We start from the raw sequence: 16,965 nt of genomic DNA, 5'->3' as shown, positions 1-16,965 counted from the left end.
GGTGTAATTCTACTGTTTTGAGACTTTGGACTTCCGCTTCCTGTCAATCGAATCATCACTGAAACCTGCCTCTGCGTCAGCGCATGGAGGATGTGTGAGTGGGTGGTTAAGTCAGTCAGTGTCTCTTCAATCAAGTAGATATTGGTGACTTGTTTTAGTTGTAAGAAAGTGTTTTTTTTGTAAAAATCCATTAGAACTTGTTGTATTGACAAAGTTATCCCCAGAGGACAGTGTTTTATTGTTTATTTTAATGATAATTATTTGTGTGTTTTTAAAAAAAAAAAAAAAAAAAATTCAGATGTTACTGAAAGATGATATTTTCACAGGAACATGCAGGGTCCACTCCTGACTCTCAGACTAAAGGTATGTTGCCAGAGACTAAAATGAACCTTGGGCTTATCTCAGCTCTTCTCACATTATATTGGTACACACTTAAAATAGCAGACAGGCACATGTATGTATGTATGTATGTATGTATGTATGTATGTATGTCTCTCATACAACTATAGTGTGTTCTTCTCAAGTCTGTCCAAGCAGGGACAACCAACTGTTTTTCTTGGGGAAAAAGAAATCGCATCCAGACCACATACATTTCCTTTTTCTGCATGAATGTAACCATTAACGAGATGTGATGTGTGCTGTGCTGTGCTGTGCTGTGCTGTGCTGTGCTACAAATGATGGACCCAATTTAATACTTCTAAACAATGAGATCAATGTGGTTTACCAAATAATCAAATCTGGCTTTTCAATTTAAGAATAGACTTTTTGAAAAATATCCTTATATTACCCATATATTATTAGTTAACAGTAAAAAGTAATAATTTATACATTGTGTTTAAATTCATACAGATATTAGGCATATGGTTCACTCCTCATAATCAGCTTTGTAATAAAATAAGTACCTTGATATAAACCAATACTGTTAGGCAATAGTTCTGTTCAGGTCCATATTTTTAAATTCAAGTTGAGGAAACTTTGCAGACACTGCCACCTTGTGTCATCATTAACACTGTGCACAGTGTATGTGGTATTTTCTTTACTTTCAAGCAGGTGCTGTGAGTGGCAGAAAGGAGGAGAAGGTGGCATGGCCCTTTAAAACCTTGGCAGGAGAGGAGGGTGAGTAATTAATGAGATACACCTGTGACACGGGGGAAGGGGAAACAAACAAATGCAGTACAAAGAGGAGTGGGAGCACTGTGGAGATGTTTAAGATATATGAGTTTATCCAGTTTCTCTCTGCTAAAAGAGAAGTGCAGGAGGAAAGTTCATAGAAAATGTTGTGAGGCATCTGATCTTCAACACCAAACTGAGAAGTCAATGTAAGTAACACTGGAGAACACTGATCAATTTCTAGTTTTAAACATTTAATTGTCTACCTGTATGTGATGATAATCACCTCACTCTTACTAAATGCATCTGTATGACAGTTTTTCTCAATTGCTTTGAAGCAATTCTCACATCAGAAACATCATTCTCATAATTCTTAAAGTAGTTCGCAAAACAGTTCATTTCCCCACACAAATAAGCAATTCTCATTGTATTTGTACAAACTTCCTTTTTATCCACACATAGTTCACTACTAAAGGTGTTTTCTCATTGTGTTGATGTTTTGTGTGCTATTTTCCGATGCATAGTTCCACGTTTATTATTTAGCTTTCCTCAGTTAAAGCAGTTACATTGTGTGAATTTACAGATACAATTTTTTTCAGCTGCTTTCACACATTTTCTAAACTAGGTCTCATTTTTTCAAAACCCTACACACGAATCCAAAAATTGCACACACAAAATGCAAAGTGCTACAAATCTGCTGCAAAATGAAACACAATTTTTCCAAAAATGTTACTGTTGTAACACTAGTACAGTGTTGTGTCTGAACATTTTTTACTCTATATTTTCTGCAATTCTCTTTTTCTAAAGTCATTCATGTTTTTATCAAAACATCGAAACATTCTAAGTCTTGAGGCACTGGTGGTTAGGTTTAGTTTATTGGTGACAATGTGAATGATGTTTCTGATGAGTGAATTGCATCGAAGCGATTGAGAAAAACTATAATCTTTACCCGATAAATACCTCATATCTATGGCAACAGTGACACATTTAATATCTACACATGTAGAGTGCACTCTGTACATCTAGTGTTGTATAAATACACTAATTAGAGTAAAATGCCAGTAAAACAACACAAAGAAAGAGAGAAAAATCACACATTGTAGGTTCAACACTTTACAATGTAGTGTACATCTACTGAAAATAAGGACTTAAATTATTTTATCTCCTTAAGTTGCTTTCATTTTTTGCAGTTATTTGTTCTGTTAAAGTAGATTTAACCTCTGACATTATTTCCTCAATGTAGGAACAGATCCTTTAATCAGAAGTGCTTTCATTTAGTGTGTTTGGTCCCAACAGTGTTAATACAACACATCAGCCCAATGAGTACATGGAGCAGTTACTCTGGCAGCGTACAGGCCCCACAGTTTAAATACTGAGACAAATAGAAATCGAAAGAGTAGAATCTCAGGTTTGTTGTTAAATATAAAATTAACTTAATTGTTGCTGATTGACTCAAAATGCTATCTGATCTTATTTTTCTTTTTTGATTGTAGCACTTTAAATTTCACATCATGGCATTGATCATCACAGTGGCTGAAGATTTGCTGCTAAATAGTGATGTTACTCAGAATAGTGCACTCATTGAAATAGAAAACTAAAGTATACTTTAAAGGGATTTTTGAAATAACTTTCTATGATATCCTAAATCTCTTTCCATCAGACATAACTATATTTTCTAATAATTCTGTATTTTACTGTTTGGTTAGTCCTGCGCTATATTGCTGTTGACAACAAGAACAAAAGACAAATATTTTAAATGTATGGTGTCTTTAATGGGAAATTCAGTGACTTGGATCCAATGTAAACCAGTTAGCCCTGTTTGACCATGTAGTTATAACCAGGCTATTAAATTAACTCAACATTGCACAGTTCTTACATTCTAGCTTTAAAAAAAAAAAAAAAGTTGTGGCATTAAAAAATACAACATAAAAAAATAATAATTATAATAAAATCCCTTAAGCACTAAAATGATTCTGCTGTTGCTCTCTGAAGCAAACATACCTGTTAACTAAAAGAAAAGAAAAAGGTCTTTTGTGCTGTGGTTTTCAGAGCATCAAAAGCAAATGTCTGACACAGGAACAGTGCACAACATCTGCAATGCACGAAGTTGAACCCAGCTCAACTTGTTAACCTGACAACACTTCAGCTGCATTTTCTAGAAGCATACAGGTGATGGGAGTTAAGATCACAGACAACAAAAACAGATTTATTCTAACACTTTGTCTTGTGTAGTTTTGGATCAGCTAAGATACATTCTGAAACAAACAAAAATATAGCACTGCAATCTGGCATTAGCTATCACCACTCTTGGAAAATAACAGGGCTAAATAACTTTCTAACAGTTTTTCTCTTTGATATTTCAGACCACAAGAAGTTATGTCCAGCTCTGTGTGAACATGAAGATGCAACACAGTGCCTGCAGTCTCCTGCCCAGCTTCATCGTGAAGGTTTGTCATTGTTCCCTATGCCAAACTTCACCTGCATGAATATCTCCATTTTAAAAGTTCAAGCCATTTATAGTAACTTGGTACCAGCACCATTCACTCCATCTGAGTTTAATTCTCATTGCATCTCTTTTTTTTAAATTCTGATTTGACTTTCTGATGTAAATAAAATCAGAAAAACAATCCTGGTCAACTGATGATCAAGCTTCCACAAACCAGTGATATTAAGCACACAGGTTTCTTTTCAGTGTTTGTTTTTAACTTGTTTGTGAATAATTTTCTCCTCAGGGCTGAAAAGTTTCTCCAGCCAGTGTGCAGACCATGTTCTAAATATGATTATTTATAACAGTTTGAGATTACAAAAAACTGATTTTTTCTCACACTAATACAATAACCTTTCAACTGTACATACCACACTGACTGAGCTAAGAATTAAAAACTTTTTTTATTGTGTAAACCTAACAAACCCTTTTTTTTTTTTTTTTTTTTTTTTCCACAGAGTACAGTCACAGCTCCTCCAGGTAGTACGGTTCACCAATGACCATGTGATGGCAGGGCAAACATTCAGTATGTAAACAGTATCAAACATTTTAATTTTAAGTTGGAATAAGCTGCATACAAATGCACTTCATACTTTAATCACTGGAGTCCATCTATATATGATAAAATGTTCACTTTGTTACAGACAGAAATCTACAGTAAGTTCAGCCCACAGCACACTGCAGAGTGGAGGATCATTCAAAGACGTCTCCTTCCCGTGAAGCTATAAGGCGAGACTCCCCATGATGCAAAGTGAAGAAGGAGTCTGGTTTCAGTCCTTTCTGCTCCAGGGCCTCTCTAAGACGAACCGGCGGCTCCATATAGTACTGGACGAAGGAGGGGACCAGGGAAAAAGTGAGTATTAAAGACCATCATTGAACATTGCCATATATGAACCTAAAAACAGGTTAATTTTTAGCTCAGCGCTTTTGTTAGCTAGTCTCTAACACTGAAGCAGAGCAGTGAGCCAGAGGCCAATAAACCACGACCACTGCAGGAAAAGTCTTTCAGCTTTACAAACAATGACACCTTTGTTATGTTGTGTTGCCAGAACATAATATACTGTCTGGGCATGTTTTTACCTCAATAACCCCTCTCTGAGACCAGTCACACACATGGCAGCTCTTTGGGCCACTGAACTAATGTTCAATATTGTAAACTGTTCTAGAGATGTATTGATTCAACTGTAGTCATTTTAGAGGAGGTAGTTTGTGGTGCAGCTGAACGGTAGTGCCTTTTTGTTAGAGACAAAACATGAATAACTTACTGTATCTCTGTGCATTCCTACCTCATAGGCGAGAGCAAAGGTCCCCCAGTGAATGGCCACAGACTGTTTGGCCTGAAGGTCCTGGTGAATTAGAACAGCCTCCTCTGGATCCACATGCTGCCCCTGCATAACGTCCCTTAAACACCAGGAATATTTCAATGTTACAGGTCTGGCTGTGTGTGGTCCTTTTATAAATGTCATATTGTGTAAGTAAAGTAAGTGAGTTAGTAAGAATGATAATCTAGAAAAAAAAAGGATGGAGGAAATAAGAGTCTACAATCTTTACCTTATTTCTTAGTTACTTTTCTGGATTATTTTCTTACTAAGTTAGTAAGAATCTATTTTAAAAATGAACCTAGAGGAGCATTGTGTGGCGTAGTGGTCTAAGCAGACGCCCCATGTGTAGAGGCTACAGTCCTTGCTGCAGTTGGCCCCGGTTCGAGTCCCGCATCGGACGGCCTATGCTGCATTTCATTTCCCCTCTCTCTGCCTCCCCATTTCCTGTCTCTCTCTACTATCCTGTCCAATAAATGCACAAAAGCCCCAAAAATATACTTAAAAAAACCCAAAAAACTCTAGACTCTTATTTCCTATATTCTTTCTAGTTCCCTTTTCTTACTATCTAATTAGATATTAAGAATCCAGAAAAGTAAGTAAGGATCAAGAATATAGGAAATAAGAGTTTACAATCTTCTTTACCTTATTTCTACTAGGTTCTTTCTTTATTACTCTAAGTTAGTAAGACAGAATCTATACCTGGGCAGATACGCTCCGATGGGGATTGCTGCAAGGTCAAATGGCCCGAAGCGCCTTCCTATCTCCTGGAAGGAAGCGCAGTAGCCAGTATCACCAGCAAAGAAGAATCGATGGTCTGGACCCAAAATAGACCAGCTGCCCCATAAAGACTGAAAGAGACAACCAGGAAATGAACATATTTGTATTGTACTGAATTTGCTTTAAAGTTTCTACTTGATTAAAATTGACCTAAGAAATATGTGTATGATTTTATTAGAGAGAGAAAATAATTACCTTGTTGTCATCCAGAGCTGTGCGTTTGCTCCAATGCTGAGATGGTGTACAGACAAATGTCACTTCATCATGACCTGGGACACAGTTCTCCTCCCACCAGTCCAACTCCATCACATTCTCACAGCCCATTTTCACCAACCAGTCCATCAAACCAAGGGGCACGAACCTACAAAACACACACGGCTCTTATTAAAAAGGTACATTTGACTTTTTTTTTCCCCAAACGCAGAAGTGCACTAAAAGACAGTGGATCAGAATGTCAACTCAACAGGCAATAAATACAGTAGAGTGTGGATCTTGATCACAACAATGACTGCCGATCACACGTACCAGCGTAGCTCCCCTCCGAAGCGTGCGTTAAGGCTGGCAACAGATCCAGCATCCAGATGGTCAAAATGAGAGTGACTGATGACAACAGCATCGATCCTGGGCAGCTGTTGGAGAAGAGGACAAGAGAAAACACAGGTATGAAAGAATCAAATAAACAAATTTTGTTTTGTTACTGTTTTAATTAAAGGGGATTGCTGAAATAAGGGAAAATTACAAACAGGAAGTACTGAACCTGTTCCACGGTGCAGGGAGGCCCTCGGTACCTTTTGGGCCCCATGAACTGGAAAGGTGAGGCCCTCTGGCTGAAGATTGGATCTGTCAGAATATTCAGTCCATCCATTTCAACCAAAACTGTGGCGTGACCCAGCCAGGTGACTCTCAGACCTGGACCAGAGTCAGAGAGGTCTGGGTTCTGGACAAAGTACGGTTCCATCACTGGGAGCTCACTGTCCAGAACCTGGAGGAAAAGGACGGACCAGCAACAGAAAGGGGTTGACAGAGGAAAGCAAACATAAACACAGATGAAGGGGAAGCAGGCAGCGTTTGCATCAAATAAAACAATCACATTCTTATTATGAGGAATATATTGTTTCAGTCTGATCGCTTTGTCTGATCATACTTTTCAATCATAAACCATTATCCCCTCTCACCCTAAGAAGAAAGTCACTGCTCTTGAAACACAGCAGTTATCATGTTTTTGTTGCCATGTTTACATGAATACTCTGGCTATACACTAATAAATGTTTATGACCAACTTACTTTTGTGTGACTTGTTTAACTTCTCTCTTTACAGTAGTTATGCTGTACATGTAGTTTACAAGGCTACATCCTAACACACTATATGCTTAGAGAATGTTGTCACATTGCAGTTTTGACCTATGACCTTTCTGGTAGTTGATTAGTAGGCCTATTTTTCTAGGTTTTATCCAACAACAAAACACTGTGCAATCTGTGCAAATGAGGGGTTAACCAGTTTTCTATTGCTGCGTGAAAGCAGCCTTTGAAACCTGTTAAGCCCCCACTGAGCTCAGCAAGGTTTCCACTAGTTGCTATAAATACTGTGTGGTTGTGAAAGTCAACAAAGGGCAATGTTTCTACATACAGGCGTTAGAAAGATGTGCTCATAATACTACAATCTTACATAGGCTTGAAAAAAATTTGATACATCACTTTTAAATGGAAAAAACTAAAATATTTAACTCAGCTCAGTCATCTGACAGTATGAGAGACTGCTGCCATCAGACTAAATTTCAGCTCTGTTATCAGACAGACAACAGTCCAATCCATACTTTTAGTAACAATAGATTTCAGTGTGTATCAGCTTCCTGAAAGTGTTACAGAAGTTGAGTTTTGTGTGAGGTTGTCTTTCATATCCCTCAGCTATACACTCACCAGCCACTTTATTAGGTACACCTGTTCTACTGCTTGTTAACGCAAATATCTCATAGGCCAATCACATGGCAGCAACTCAATGCATTTAGGCATGTAGACATGGTCAAGATGATCTGTTGAAGTTCAAACTGAGCATCAGAATGGGGAAGAAAGGTGATTCAAGTGACTTTGAACGTGGCATGGTTGTTGGTACCAGATGGGCTGGTCTGAGTATTTCAGAAACTGCTGATCTTCTAAGATTTTCACGCACAACCAGCTCTTGGTTTACAGAGAATGGTCCGAAAGAGAAAATGTCTTGCTGATGCCAGACATCAGAGGAGAATGGCCAGGCTGGTTCGAGCTGACAAAGGCAACACTAACTCAAATAACCACTTGTTACAACCGAGGTATGCAGAAGAGCAACTCTGAACGCGCAACACGTCGAACCTTGAAGCAGATGGGCTACAGCAGCAGAAGAAAACACCGGGTGCCACTCCTGTCAGCTAAGAACAGGAAACTGAGGCTACAATTCGCACGGGCTCACCAAAATTGGACAATAGAATATTCGAAAATCATTGCCTGGTCTGATGGTCTCGATTTCTGCTGCAACATTCGAATGGTAGGGTCAGAATTTGGCATAAACAACATGAAAGCATGGATCTATCCTGCCTTGTATCAATAGTTCAGGCTAGTGGTGGTGCTGTAATGGTGTGGGGGATATTTTCTTGGCACACTTTGAGCCCCTTAATACCAATTGAGCATCGTTTAAATGCCACTGCCTACCTGAGTATTGTTGCTGACCATGTCGATCCCCTTATGACCACAGTGTACCCATCTACTGATAGCTATTTCCAGCAGGATAATGCACTGTGTCAAAAAGCTCAGATCATCTCAAACTGGTTTCTTGAACATGACAATGAGTTCACTGTACTCAAATGGCCTCCAGTCACCAGATCTCAATCCGATAGAGTATCTTTGGGATGTGGTGGAACGGGAGATTCGCATCATGGATGTGCAGCCGACAAATCTGCAGCAACTGCGTGATACTATCATGTCAATATGGACCAAAACCTCTGAGGAATGTTTTCAGCACCTTGTTAAATCTATGCCATGAAGAATTAAGGCAGCTCTGAAGGCAAAAGGGGTCCAACCCAGTACTAGCAAGGTGTACCTAATAGTGGCTGGTGAGTGTATAGTAAGGTATATATTAAGTTGGGGTGATTATATTTATAAAAATGGTTAATATTTTTAGATTTTAGTCTAATAAATACCCACCTCTTTACTAGTTGGCACATTGCTGTGATTTTTATCCAACAAGAAGAATCTCAGCAGCATTGAGTAGGAAGGGAACCGCCATGTGGGCCAGGGGTTGATCCAGCGGCCATGTTTGTCTCGACAGGACTTTGTAACTTCCTCCTGCAATCAAAGTAAACAATGGCATTTTAGCCACTTGTTCAAGTCAATTGAAGTCAAGTCAATTTTTATTTGTATAGCGCCAATTAGTTAATAGTCAATAAGTTATCTCAAGGCACTTTCCAAATAGGGCAGGTCTAGTACTTCTCTCTATAATATCATTTGCAGAGACCCAACAGTTCCCACCAAGAACAGCACTAGGTGACAATGGCAAGGTAAAAACTTCCTTTTAAGAGCCAGGTACTGGGTAGGGCGCTTGTTAAAGAAAGTAATTTCAAAAGTCAGATTAGAGTTTAAGATAAAACTTTCATACAACACACAATAGACAGAGAACTGGAGAGATGCCATGTTGACGGAAGGAGTTTATGGAAATTAAGAGGTTTCAGGTGAGTTGAGGTGAAGAGCGTGTGTGTGTGTGTGTGTGTGTGTGTGTGTGTGTGTGTGTGTGTGTGTGTGAGTGAGAGAGCAGCAGGTTTTAGGCAACAGGAGGATAATGAAAAGGGAGGTTTTACCTCCAACCGATAGTCCAGGCGGAAGCTCTTGCGGGAAGAGCGGGAGGAGCTGCTCTTCCTCGGGGTCTGAGGATCCACCTCTCCACCCTCAGCTCCTCTTATCACTTCATCCTGCAGTAGAGGTACAAACACACACATGTAGTGATGGAGTCAATTTGAAGTCGCCAAGGCATTTGAGGTGTAAGAAATGAGCACCATATAGCCAGCCATCATTAAGCCATTATGTTGTGCTCCAACATCTTAGCAAGGACCTGTAAAATGCTTAATACTAATAATAACTTTTTAATCATTTTTAGCTTCTGCTGCAGCTTTGAGTGCAATGAACCTCTTCTTTATTCTGTCAAACAAGTTATAATTAGCCAGACTACAGCTTGGCACCATCTCATTTTAAGATGATGAGCAGGATGCATTACCTCCACCAGGCTTTTTCTCTCCTCCAGAGCTGCTCTACCTGAAGATGATGGCTTCTCCATGGGCACACCACAGCACCTGGCATGAACACAAACACACTTAAGTTTCAGTTTTTCATTGGCGGACCTCAAGCTGCTCTTCTGGAGCAGTCAGGGGTCACATGCTTTGCTTAAAGAAGAAGTTGCTGAGGGTGGGGACTGTCATACATGTTCACACCAACAACCAAGTCAAAAGTTGGCTCCTTTCACTCCACCGAACACTACTGCAATGATAACAGCTCATTAAAGAGCTGACAGTTGAATCATAATGGTTTGCATATGAAACTGAAAGATGGTATTCAGACAGACAGCAGGATCATCTTCACTGTATTCAAATCAAACTACTATCAGACGTGACATTTTAGTGCTTCCACAGTGCACTAAGTTCAATGGTTAAACTGTGTTTCAAACCTTGCTAGATGAGCTAATATGTGTCTGGTTTTAACATTACTTTTATCTCTTAACATATTGTTGACAGGAAAGATTAAGACATGTGTTTCCTTGTGGGTGTGACACAAACAGTTACTGTTTTTCTTGGGTAATACTGATTAGGAAGTAACTAGCATGCTGATTCATGCAGGCTACAAAATCTATGCAGGTATTTCATGTAAAAAATAAATAAAAAGGAAAAAAAAAGGAAAAAAGGGCACATGATTAACTGGTGTGATGAGGACAGACTGCACTCATACAACTCATATTGTTACATCAGTACAGTCCAAGTGCAACAGCTGAAATGGCTTGGGCTACTTCCCTCTTGGACCATGTCCACCTCAAAAATGGTGGTGCAACATTAAACCATGAGTTAAGCCCTCCACTAAGCTACAGGCCTGCTTCACAGCAGAGGTGACCCAGGTAAAACTTCTTAAACATGACTCCTGAACTGAATGTGTGGTAAAAGGGAATTTTTCTTCCTGTAGAAAAAGTTGAAAAAAAAAAAAAAGGGGGAGTGAATCTGATATTTTAGTTTAGAAAAACCTACATTTACTATACACACAAAGAGATGTTGACACCTACACACTTTCCAGAGCTAGATCACAGCCCTTCCTTATCCTGCTATTATCCACAGCAATCACTTTGTAGCACACACCCTCACTAACTACTCCACTTGTGAGTGACTCCTTCATGCACTTATACTTCATGAGAAAATGCATTTGTTTGCTACCCCGCATTAACAGAGCGGATGGTGGAGAAAAGCATTAATACAGTAATGCAACATAAGTCATTTGTGCACTTCCCCTCTTTGGGGAACTCCATACATTACAGCTATAGTGTCTTCATGATGCACTCAGCCTCATGAATGGACTTTAACTACACACTACACACAGACACCGGGACAACAATGGAGCTCTGTGGAAGACAACCACGCATGCCTGATGTGGTCATATAAACAACAAACACACACACAGCCTGAAGTCAGACTCCCTCTCATCTCTGAAGTTAAGCTAAATAAGATCTGCATGGAGTTAGCAGACAGGGCTGTCTCAAAGCTCTTCAAAAGAGAAACACAGGACATAAATATGCATGAAACTCAGTTACAGATAATCACATTCAAATACTACTCAGATTCACCTCCTGAAAACAGTCAAGTGTCTCTAAAAGTGTCCTGACAGTATCACACACAAGTCTGGATATGAATTATAACATGAATTAGTCTTGTCCCAGTGACACTGACTGTAAATTCAAGTGATAAACAACAGGTTTCACAACTTAACTTACTCTTCAATTATTTCCTTTCTGACATGTTTGCACACTCAGGAAAGAACAACGATGTTTGCTACAAACACATGCTCTATTATTAACATTTTTACAAAACAAAGATAGGTAATGTAGCAATATAGTAAACAAACTAACAAATTTAAACAAAAGCCAGCCAAGCAAAATGTGTCCTAGGGGAACAATAGTGATAGCATTAAACAGAGATTAAAATGCCACTGGGGGAACCATGAAGCAACCATACACTCACTTTCGAGTACCACAAGCTTCGGTACATGTTACACATCGTGCAAGTTATGACCATTTTCAGCCGACTTACCTGAAAACTTGAACGCAAAAGAATACCACCAGTTGTTACCTCAGCAAGGAGACATGTTTGTTTCATTTACGTTTGCGCCATACACTGTTTTAATTCGAGGAGCAGGGTATCATTATTAGGAGCTATACGGTTCGCAGAGCATTTCCAATACAGTTTACATTACAATAACGTATCTTTTAGCAAGTATCGATAAGAAACTTAACGGCTGCAGTAAAAGCTGTCGGCAGGATGTCTTTATGAAGGTAAGACGTGGAGTTTCGAATCATGCAGCAGGACCGTGAGGATCATTAGTCGGTACCAGCTCTGCGTCTGTGACGTCTGAGCGAAAAGCCTCTGATCACGTGACCGCCGAGAAACTCCTGGTATGACTGCAGGCAGTTTTACAAATAATCAAAAAACTGACTAAAAATAGTCACAAAAAGTCAAATCATTTGTAGTGCGGTAAAATTAATAATAATAACATTATTTAAATTTTTTTTCTAAATTTACTATCTCATTACTTGTTGCAACCGCCACTACTGTACAGGTAAGTTCTCGAATAATTTTGTAAAGAAAATTGCCATTCTTATAACTGATACTACTAATAAGAAATAATTTGAAAAAAAAAAGTTGAATGACTGATTTAATTTTATATATATACATTGCTCAGTTAATAATTTCATTTACTGCTTCTTAATTCAATAGTATATATTTATTCTTAATAAAATGTACGCTTTTCTAATCTTGGCTTATCTAGTTTGTTATTCATATATTCATGCTGTACATGTTTAACATTTAAAAGTTAGTGCTAGTTTATAGCGTGACCACTCAAAAAAGCACTACTTTTGAAAGGGTCTAATCGCCATTGTTTTTTCATCTACTTGTACATGAGTGGCGTTTATAAGGGTCTTCTAATAAATCATTACATTTAAGTAAACTAATAATCCATACCCACTCTCATTCACTGCTTAAGTGTTGTGTCATCAGCACTGGCAATGTCAAAGAGTAAAGACTTGTTGCTCGTGCACATTTCTATTTAGTTGAATGAGTTTAATTTGAATACTTACGGAGAAAAGGTTTGGAATAACGGCTCAAAACCCTGGACAAACACTCTGCCAGGCTACTCTGCTCTCAGGAGGACCTTATGTCACTACGTATTAGTACTATTCATGCAAAACGAGACATTGTAAACATACCTCGAGTTCCTCCTCCTAATGAGAGACACCTGGGGGGATTTTGACCCGAGAAGACTCGCTTTTTTCAGTAGCCCAGGGTATTTACTAAACTTACAGCTGCACGCCAGTAACAAACGTACAGACCTGCACAACAACGCTTCCATTCTAGGTCTTTGCGTTTCAGCATATTTGCTAAAAGGTTTTTTTAATAAAGAACAGCCAGTGGAGGCCAAGTTACTTGACAGTTACGCTACATGAGTGTACAGCTCGAGGGAAGTTGCGGAATCCGGACAGCAAGTTGTTTGAACTTCCTGCCAGACGCCTTCAAGGACTCTCGGAAATCTGACACTTCAAATGTCGGGGTTTGATGCAAAGTTTTTTTATCAACCATTTACAAAGATACAGCGCAGTTTCAAAGTAAATTTTAAGTAAATTTCTTGCTTTGCTTTTGCACACAGAAAGCTGTTGATTAAATACCAACGGTCTCCTAAAGAGAATTGACTTAATAGATTCTTACTCTTGAGCACTAAGCACTATGTACTATTAGGTATTATCATAGTTACTTGAACCAAGAAATTTCACCTTTTAAATCAGTTTTTTTTATGTTATATAACGTCACACTGCAGCAGCTAATAGATTATGAATTCCCGAACCTTCTTACTGCTTGTTAAAGCCATTTCATATCCAGCTAGTTATCCGGTGTATGAACATGCGGACTGTCCACGGTACATGGGTGGACTCTACAAAGTAAACCTAGGAAGGAACAAAACAGAGAAGCAAGTCAAACTCTGCTCTGTTTTACATGAGGTGATTAACCTGTTTTGCTGTATATCTGGAAAATAATGTGCTGTTAAAGACTAGCTTTTACTTATATTATAATGTGACCGAAAAACATTCTTTAGCAGTGCACAAGGTTTGGTGAAAATTTCTCATGGACCTTGACCAGCATATCAACACTGGTCTGGGCTTGAATGGTCACAATAGAGGAAACTTACACAAGCAATGTTGTGAACATATTTACTTTAGATACAAAATGGCAAGATCAGTAAAAAACAAAACAAAAAAACAACAACAAATAAAACTGAATTGAATGAATTTTTACCATTACTTTGAACACAAAGTAAATCACAAAAATGCATTTGTTTCTTTCAAATCAGAGATGGGGTCAGGAGCCATGCCGAATGATCACGTTCACGTGTGTGCTGTGTTTGTCCATTTCTCAGTGCTCCTTGTGGTCTCCGTCCTCCTCCAGTTTCCTGATCTCTGACTTCAGGTGGTTGATGTTTTCTCTGCTGGCTTTTAATTTGTCTTTCAGCTCTGCGATCTCCTGGCTGGTTCTTTTCTTTGCCGCTTCCATTTTCTCCTTGGTCCTTTGCTCCAACTCACTGACTGTGGACACAGGCAGACAAACACACATAAGCATGATGACAGTGATTATGTAAATGCTGCTCTTCAGTACAGAGGCACATGCTATGATTTCCAGGTTCCAGATTTCCAAATTGGGTTAATGTCACAAAACTAGTCTCTATGCACACACTTGTGCCTCTATGTTTATTATTGTGTACATACACTCTGTCTCATGCTTGTATGCACCAAGGGTGAGTTGTCTTGATGTGGTCAGTAGCTGCTGCATCATGGCTGTAGGATCCTGAAAGATCTGAAAGAAAACACATCAAGTATATCTCTTTCACTCTCACACAGTTCTGTAAAGCCAAACCTCCACGACTCATTTAATCGATTACATCAAACTACTACTTACTACCTGCGGTCATGCCATTGTGATGCACTTCATGTAAAATCATTAATCATTAATGTCATTTACCATTAACAGGGAGGAGAGACCATTAATGCAGCATAGTAACTGGGGTTGTGGACTGCAGCACAAAAAGTAGTCATACCATTTCATCATAGAATTCAGAGACAACTGTTTTCTTAGGCATGGCACTGGAGTCTGACTGGAACAGCTTCAATAGATGGTACAGAGTCACCTAACACACACACACACACACACACACACACACACACACACACACACACACACACACACATACAGATAAATCAATATCAAAAAGCATACACACAGGGAATTAAAGTAAAATGACTGTGTGTTTAATAAATACCAATTCACACCATATGTTGATATGTCAACTATGTAGTACATTCAAGTGTACTTTAAGATGCAAAGCAGCTAATCACATTTAAGAACATATAGCAACACTATGAAGATCAGCACAGTGTGTATTTGTGGTATTTAGTATGGTGCTGGAGCACATTATTTGGAATGACTGTGTCTACAAGTTGCGGCTCTTACAGGTCTCTCATTGGGGTCAATGAAGAAGATCTTAATGATGATCTCAAACTCGCCCCAGCCCGTCTCTGTAATCTCATATGGAGGCTTTGTCACCACTGGGAGGCAGAGAAATGGTAAATTAGACAGACAATTCAATCCGAGTCACAACTGAAGCAGGCGGAAAAAAAAAAGCGGTACAGGCATTATATATCTGTTAATATGACGTACTATTCATTTCCATTTATATTTTCTGCTTATTCTCATTACAATCGTTATATTTTCATTTTTACACAACTGAGTTCAATCTACAGGAAATAATGCCTCTCCTTTGCCAACAGAAACTAATGTAAAGGTCTACTCACCTCTCAGTGGGTTACCATAACTCTCATGTAACTTGAACTGGATCTTCTTAACATAAGCTGACATATCCTGGAAGGACAATGGGAAGTATTTATATATAAAATCAAGTAAATACCTTCCACTGACAGTGGCCAGTGGTTGGTCATGATCTTTTCAACCAATTAGTGCGTGAATATGAAGTGCAGTATTTTAATAGACTTGGTTAAAGCCTGTTACAAATCTAGATGTCTCACCTCATTTCTGTAAGGCTTCACATAGACAGACCACTGATGTGTGTGTCCATCCTCCTCTCTCTTCTTCCCGAAGTAGCGGGCAACGTTCCCAAACACTATGGGCTTCACAATAGTCACTCCCTGCAGTTAACAGAGAGAAAACACATGGACGTGTCCACTTGGTTATATAACTACTTAAAAGTCATGCAGTGAATTAATTATTTAAAAAAAAAAAACACCCAAACTAGTCTAGTGTGACGTTACATTACCTTAACTCGCCCCCCGGAATCTGGACCAAATTCAGTCATCTTTTTGAACATAGTACAGTAAAGCGAGAGTGAAGTTGAACCCGTATTGCGCTCTATAATACTCTCCTTGCTCCGCAGCGTATAATATCTCTTAATAGACCTGCCATTTAAGCACGAAAAGTGTGTTTTTTTACAGCAGCAATCTCATTTCAAACCGCCAGCCAAACAAGCGCCGGAAGTATTAAGTGTAACGGGTTTCGTAGTCCGATAGGCGTGTGATAGAGACACTAAGGTTCCGGGTTAAAGGAGGCAATATCGCAGGACAGGACTACTGCCTGCATCACATCTTAAAAATATAGGATAATCTGGATAATAGTTTACTGTCACAAGCTGCAAACGCAGTTTTAGCTTTCGTTAGGTTTGTTAAATTTGATGATTAATTCGCTCATAAAAGTTTGATATAATTTGAAAGTGGTGAGATAGGGAAACCTATTAAACTCGTATCTCTTTATGTGCGTTTAAATCGACTGTTTAAAAACACAAGACACCGTTCATTTGTATATGACATAAAGCTGAGATAGAGAAAGTAAGCACCATTCGAGTATTTTTAGTCCAAGTACAAAGTAGCTCGTAGTTAGACATATTTTACACTCATGTAGAACTTTAAACTCAAGCTTCTATCAGTATTTGGCATAAGTGAAGTTT

The 16,965-nt window shown here is 38.8% G+C and overlaps 2 protein-coding genes and 1 long non-coding RNA gene across 5 annotated transcripts; 1 reads left to right on the top strand and 2 right to left on the bottom strand.

Annotated features, from left to right (window-relative positions):
• Nucleotides 1-36: 36 nt before the first annotated feature.
• Nucleotides 37-6,977, top strand: LOC147818456 (uncharacterized). 2 transcript variants are annotated; one of them, XR_015437936.1, is made up of 6 exons: nucleotides 37-363; nucleotides 1,048-1,116; nucleotides 3,474-3,557; nucleotides 4,054-4,121; nucleotides 4,240-4,448; nucleotides 4,889-6,977. It is a non-coding gene; the product is annotated as an uncharacterized LOC147818456 (long non-coding RNA). The 2 variants fall into 2 exon arrangements; XR_015437935.1 differs by having other exon boundaries at nucleotides 4,054-4,448; nucleotides 4,889-5,852.
• napepld (N-acyl phosphatidylethanolamine phospholipase D) lies at nucleotides 2,861-13,427 on the bottom strand. Of its 2 annotated transcripts, none has more exons than XM_023417959.2 (10): nucleotides 13,172-13,427; nucleotides 9,929-10,004; nucleotides 9,516-9,626; nucleotides 8,866-9,006; nucleotides 6,452-6,676; nucleotides 6,220-6,323; nucleotides 5,890-6,055; nucleotides 5,617-5,765; nucleotides 4,882-4,996; nucleotides 2,861-4,420 (listed from the first exon to the last, which is right to left on the bottom strand). In XM_023417959.2, the coding sequence occupies exons 1-10, from the start codon at nucleotides 13,312-13,314 to the stop codon at nucleotides 4,289-4,291; spliced, it is 1,362 nt and encodes a 453-aa protein (XP_023273727.1). In that variant the 5' UTR covers nucleotides 13,315-13,427; the 3' UTR covers nucleotides 2,861-4,288. The 2 variants fall into 2 exon arrangements, with proteins under 2 accessions (XP_023273727.1, XP_023273728.1); XM_023417960.2 differs by lacking the exon at nucleotides 13,172-13,427 and adding an exon at nucleotides 11,997-12,309.
• A 726-nt stretch (nucleotides 13,428-14,153) lies between these two features.
• On the bottom strand, nucleotides 14,154-16,529 carry yeats4 (YEATS domain containing 4). Its single transcript, XM_023417916.2, has 7 exons — nucleotides 16,282-16,529; nucleotides 16,034-16,153; nucleotides 15,803-15,869; nucleotides 15,462-15,556; nucleotides 15,049-15,138; nucleotides 14,720-14,807; nucleotides 14,154-14,539 (listed from the first exon to the last, which is right to left on the bottom strand). Exons 1-7 carry the CDS (start codon nucleotides 16,330-16,332, stop codon nucleotides 14,370-14,372), a joined length of 681 nt encoding a protein of 226 aa, XP_023273684.1. The 5' UTR covers nucleotides 16,333-16,529; the 3' UTR covers nucleotides 14,154-14,369.
• Between the last annotated feature and the right edge of the window lie 436 nt (nucleotides 16,530-16,965).

Source organism: Seriola lalandi, unplaced genomic scaffold, assembly GCF_002814215.2.
Source record: "Seriola lalandi dorsalis isolate HSWRI2012SDOR001 ecotype SW California unplaced genomic scaffold, Sedor1 jcf7180002054579, whole genome shotgun sequence".
Lineage (NCBI taxonomy): Eukaryota > Metazoa > Chordata > Actinopteri > Carangiformes > Carangidae > Seriola > Seriola lalandi.
The sequence above is the reverse complement of the archived record's forward strand: the minus strand, read 5'-3'. Positions and strand labels throughout refer to the sequence as shown.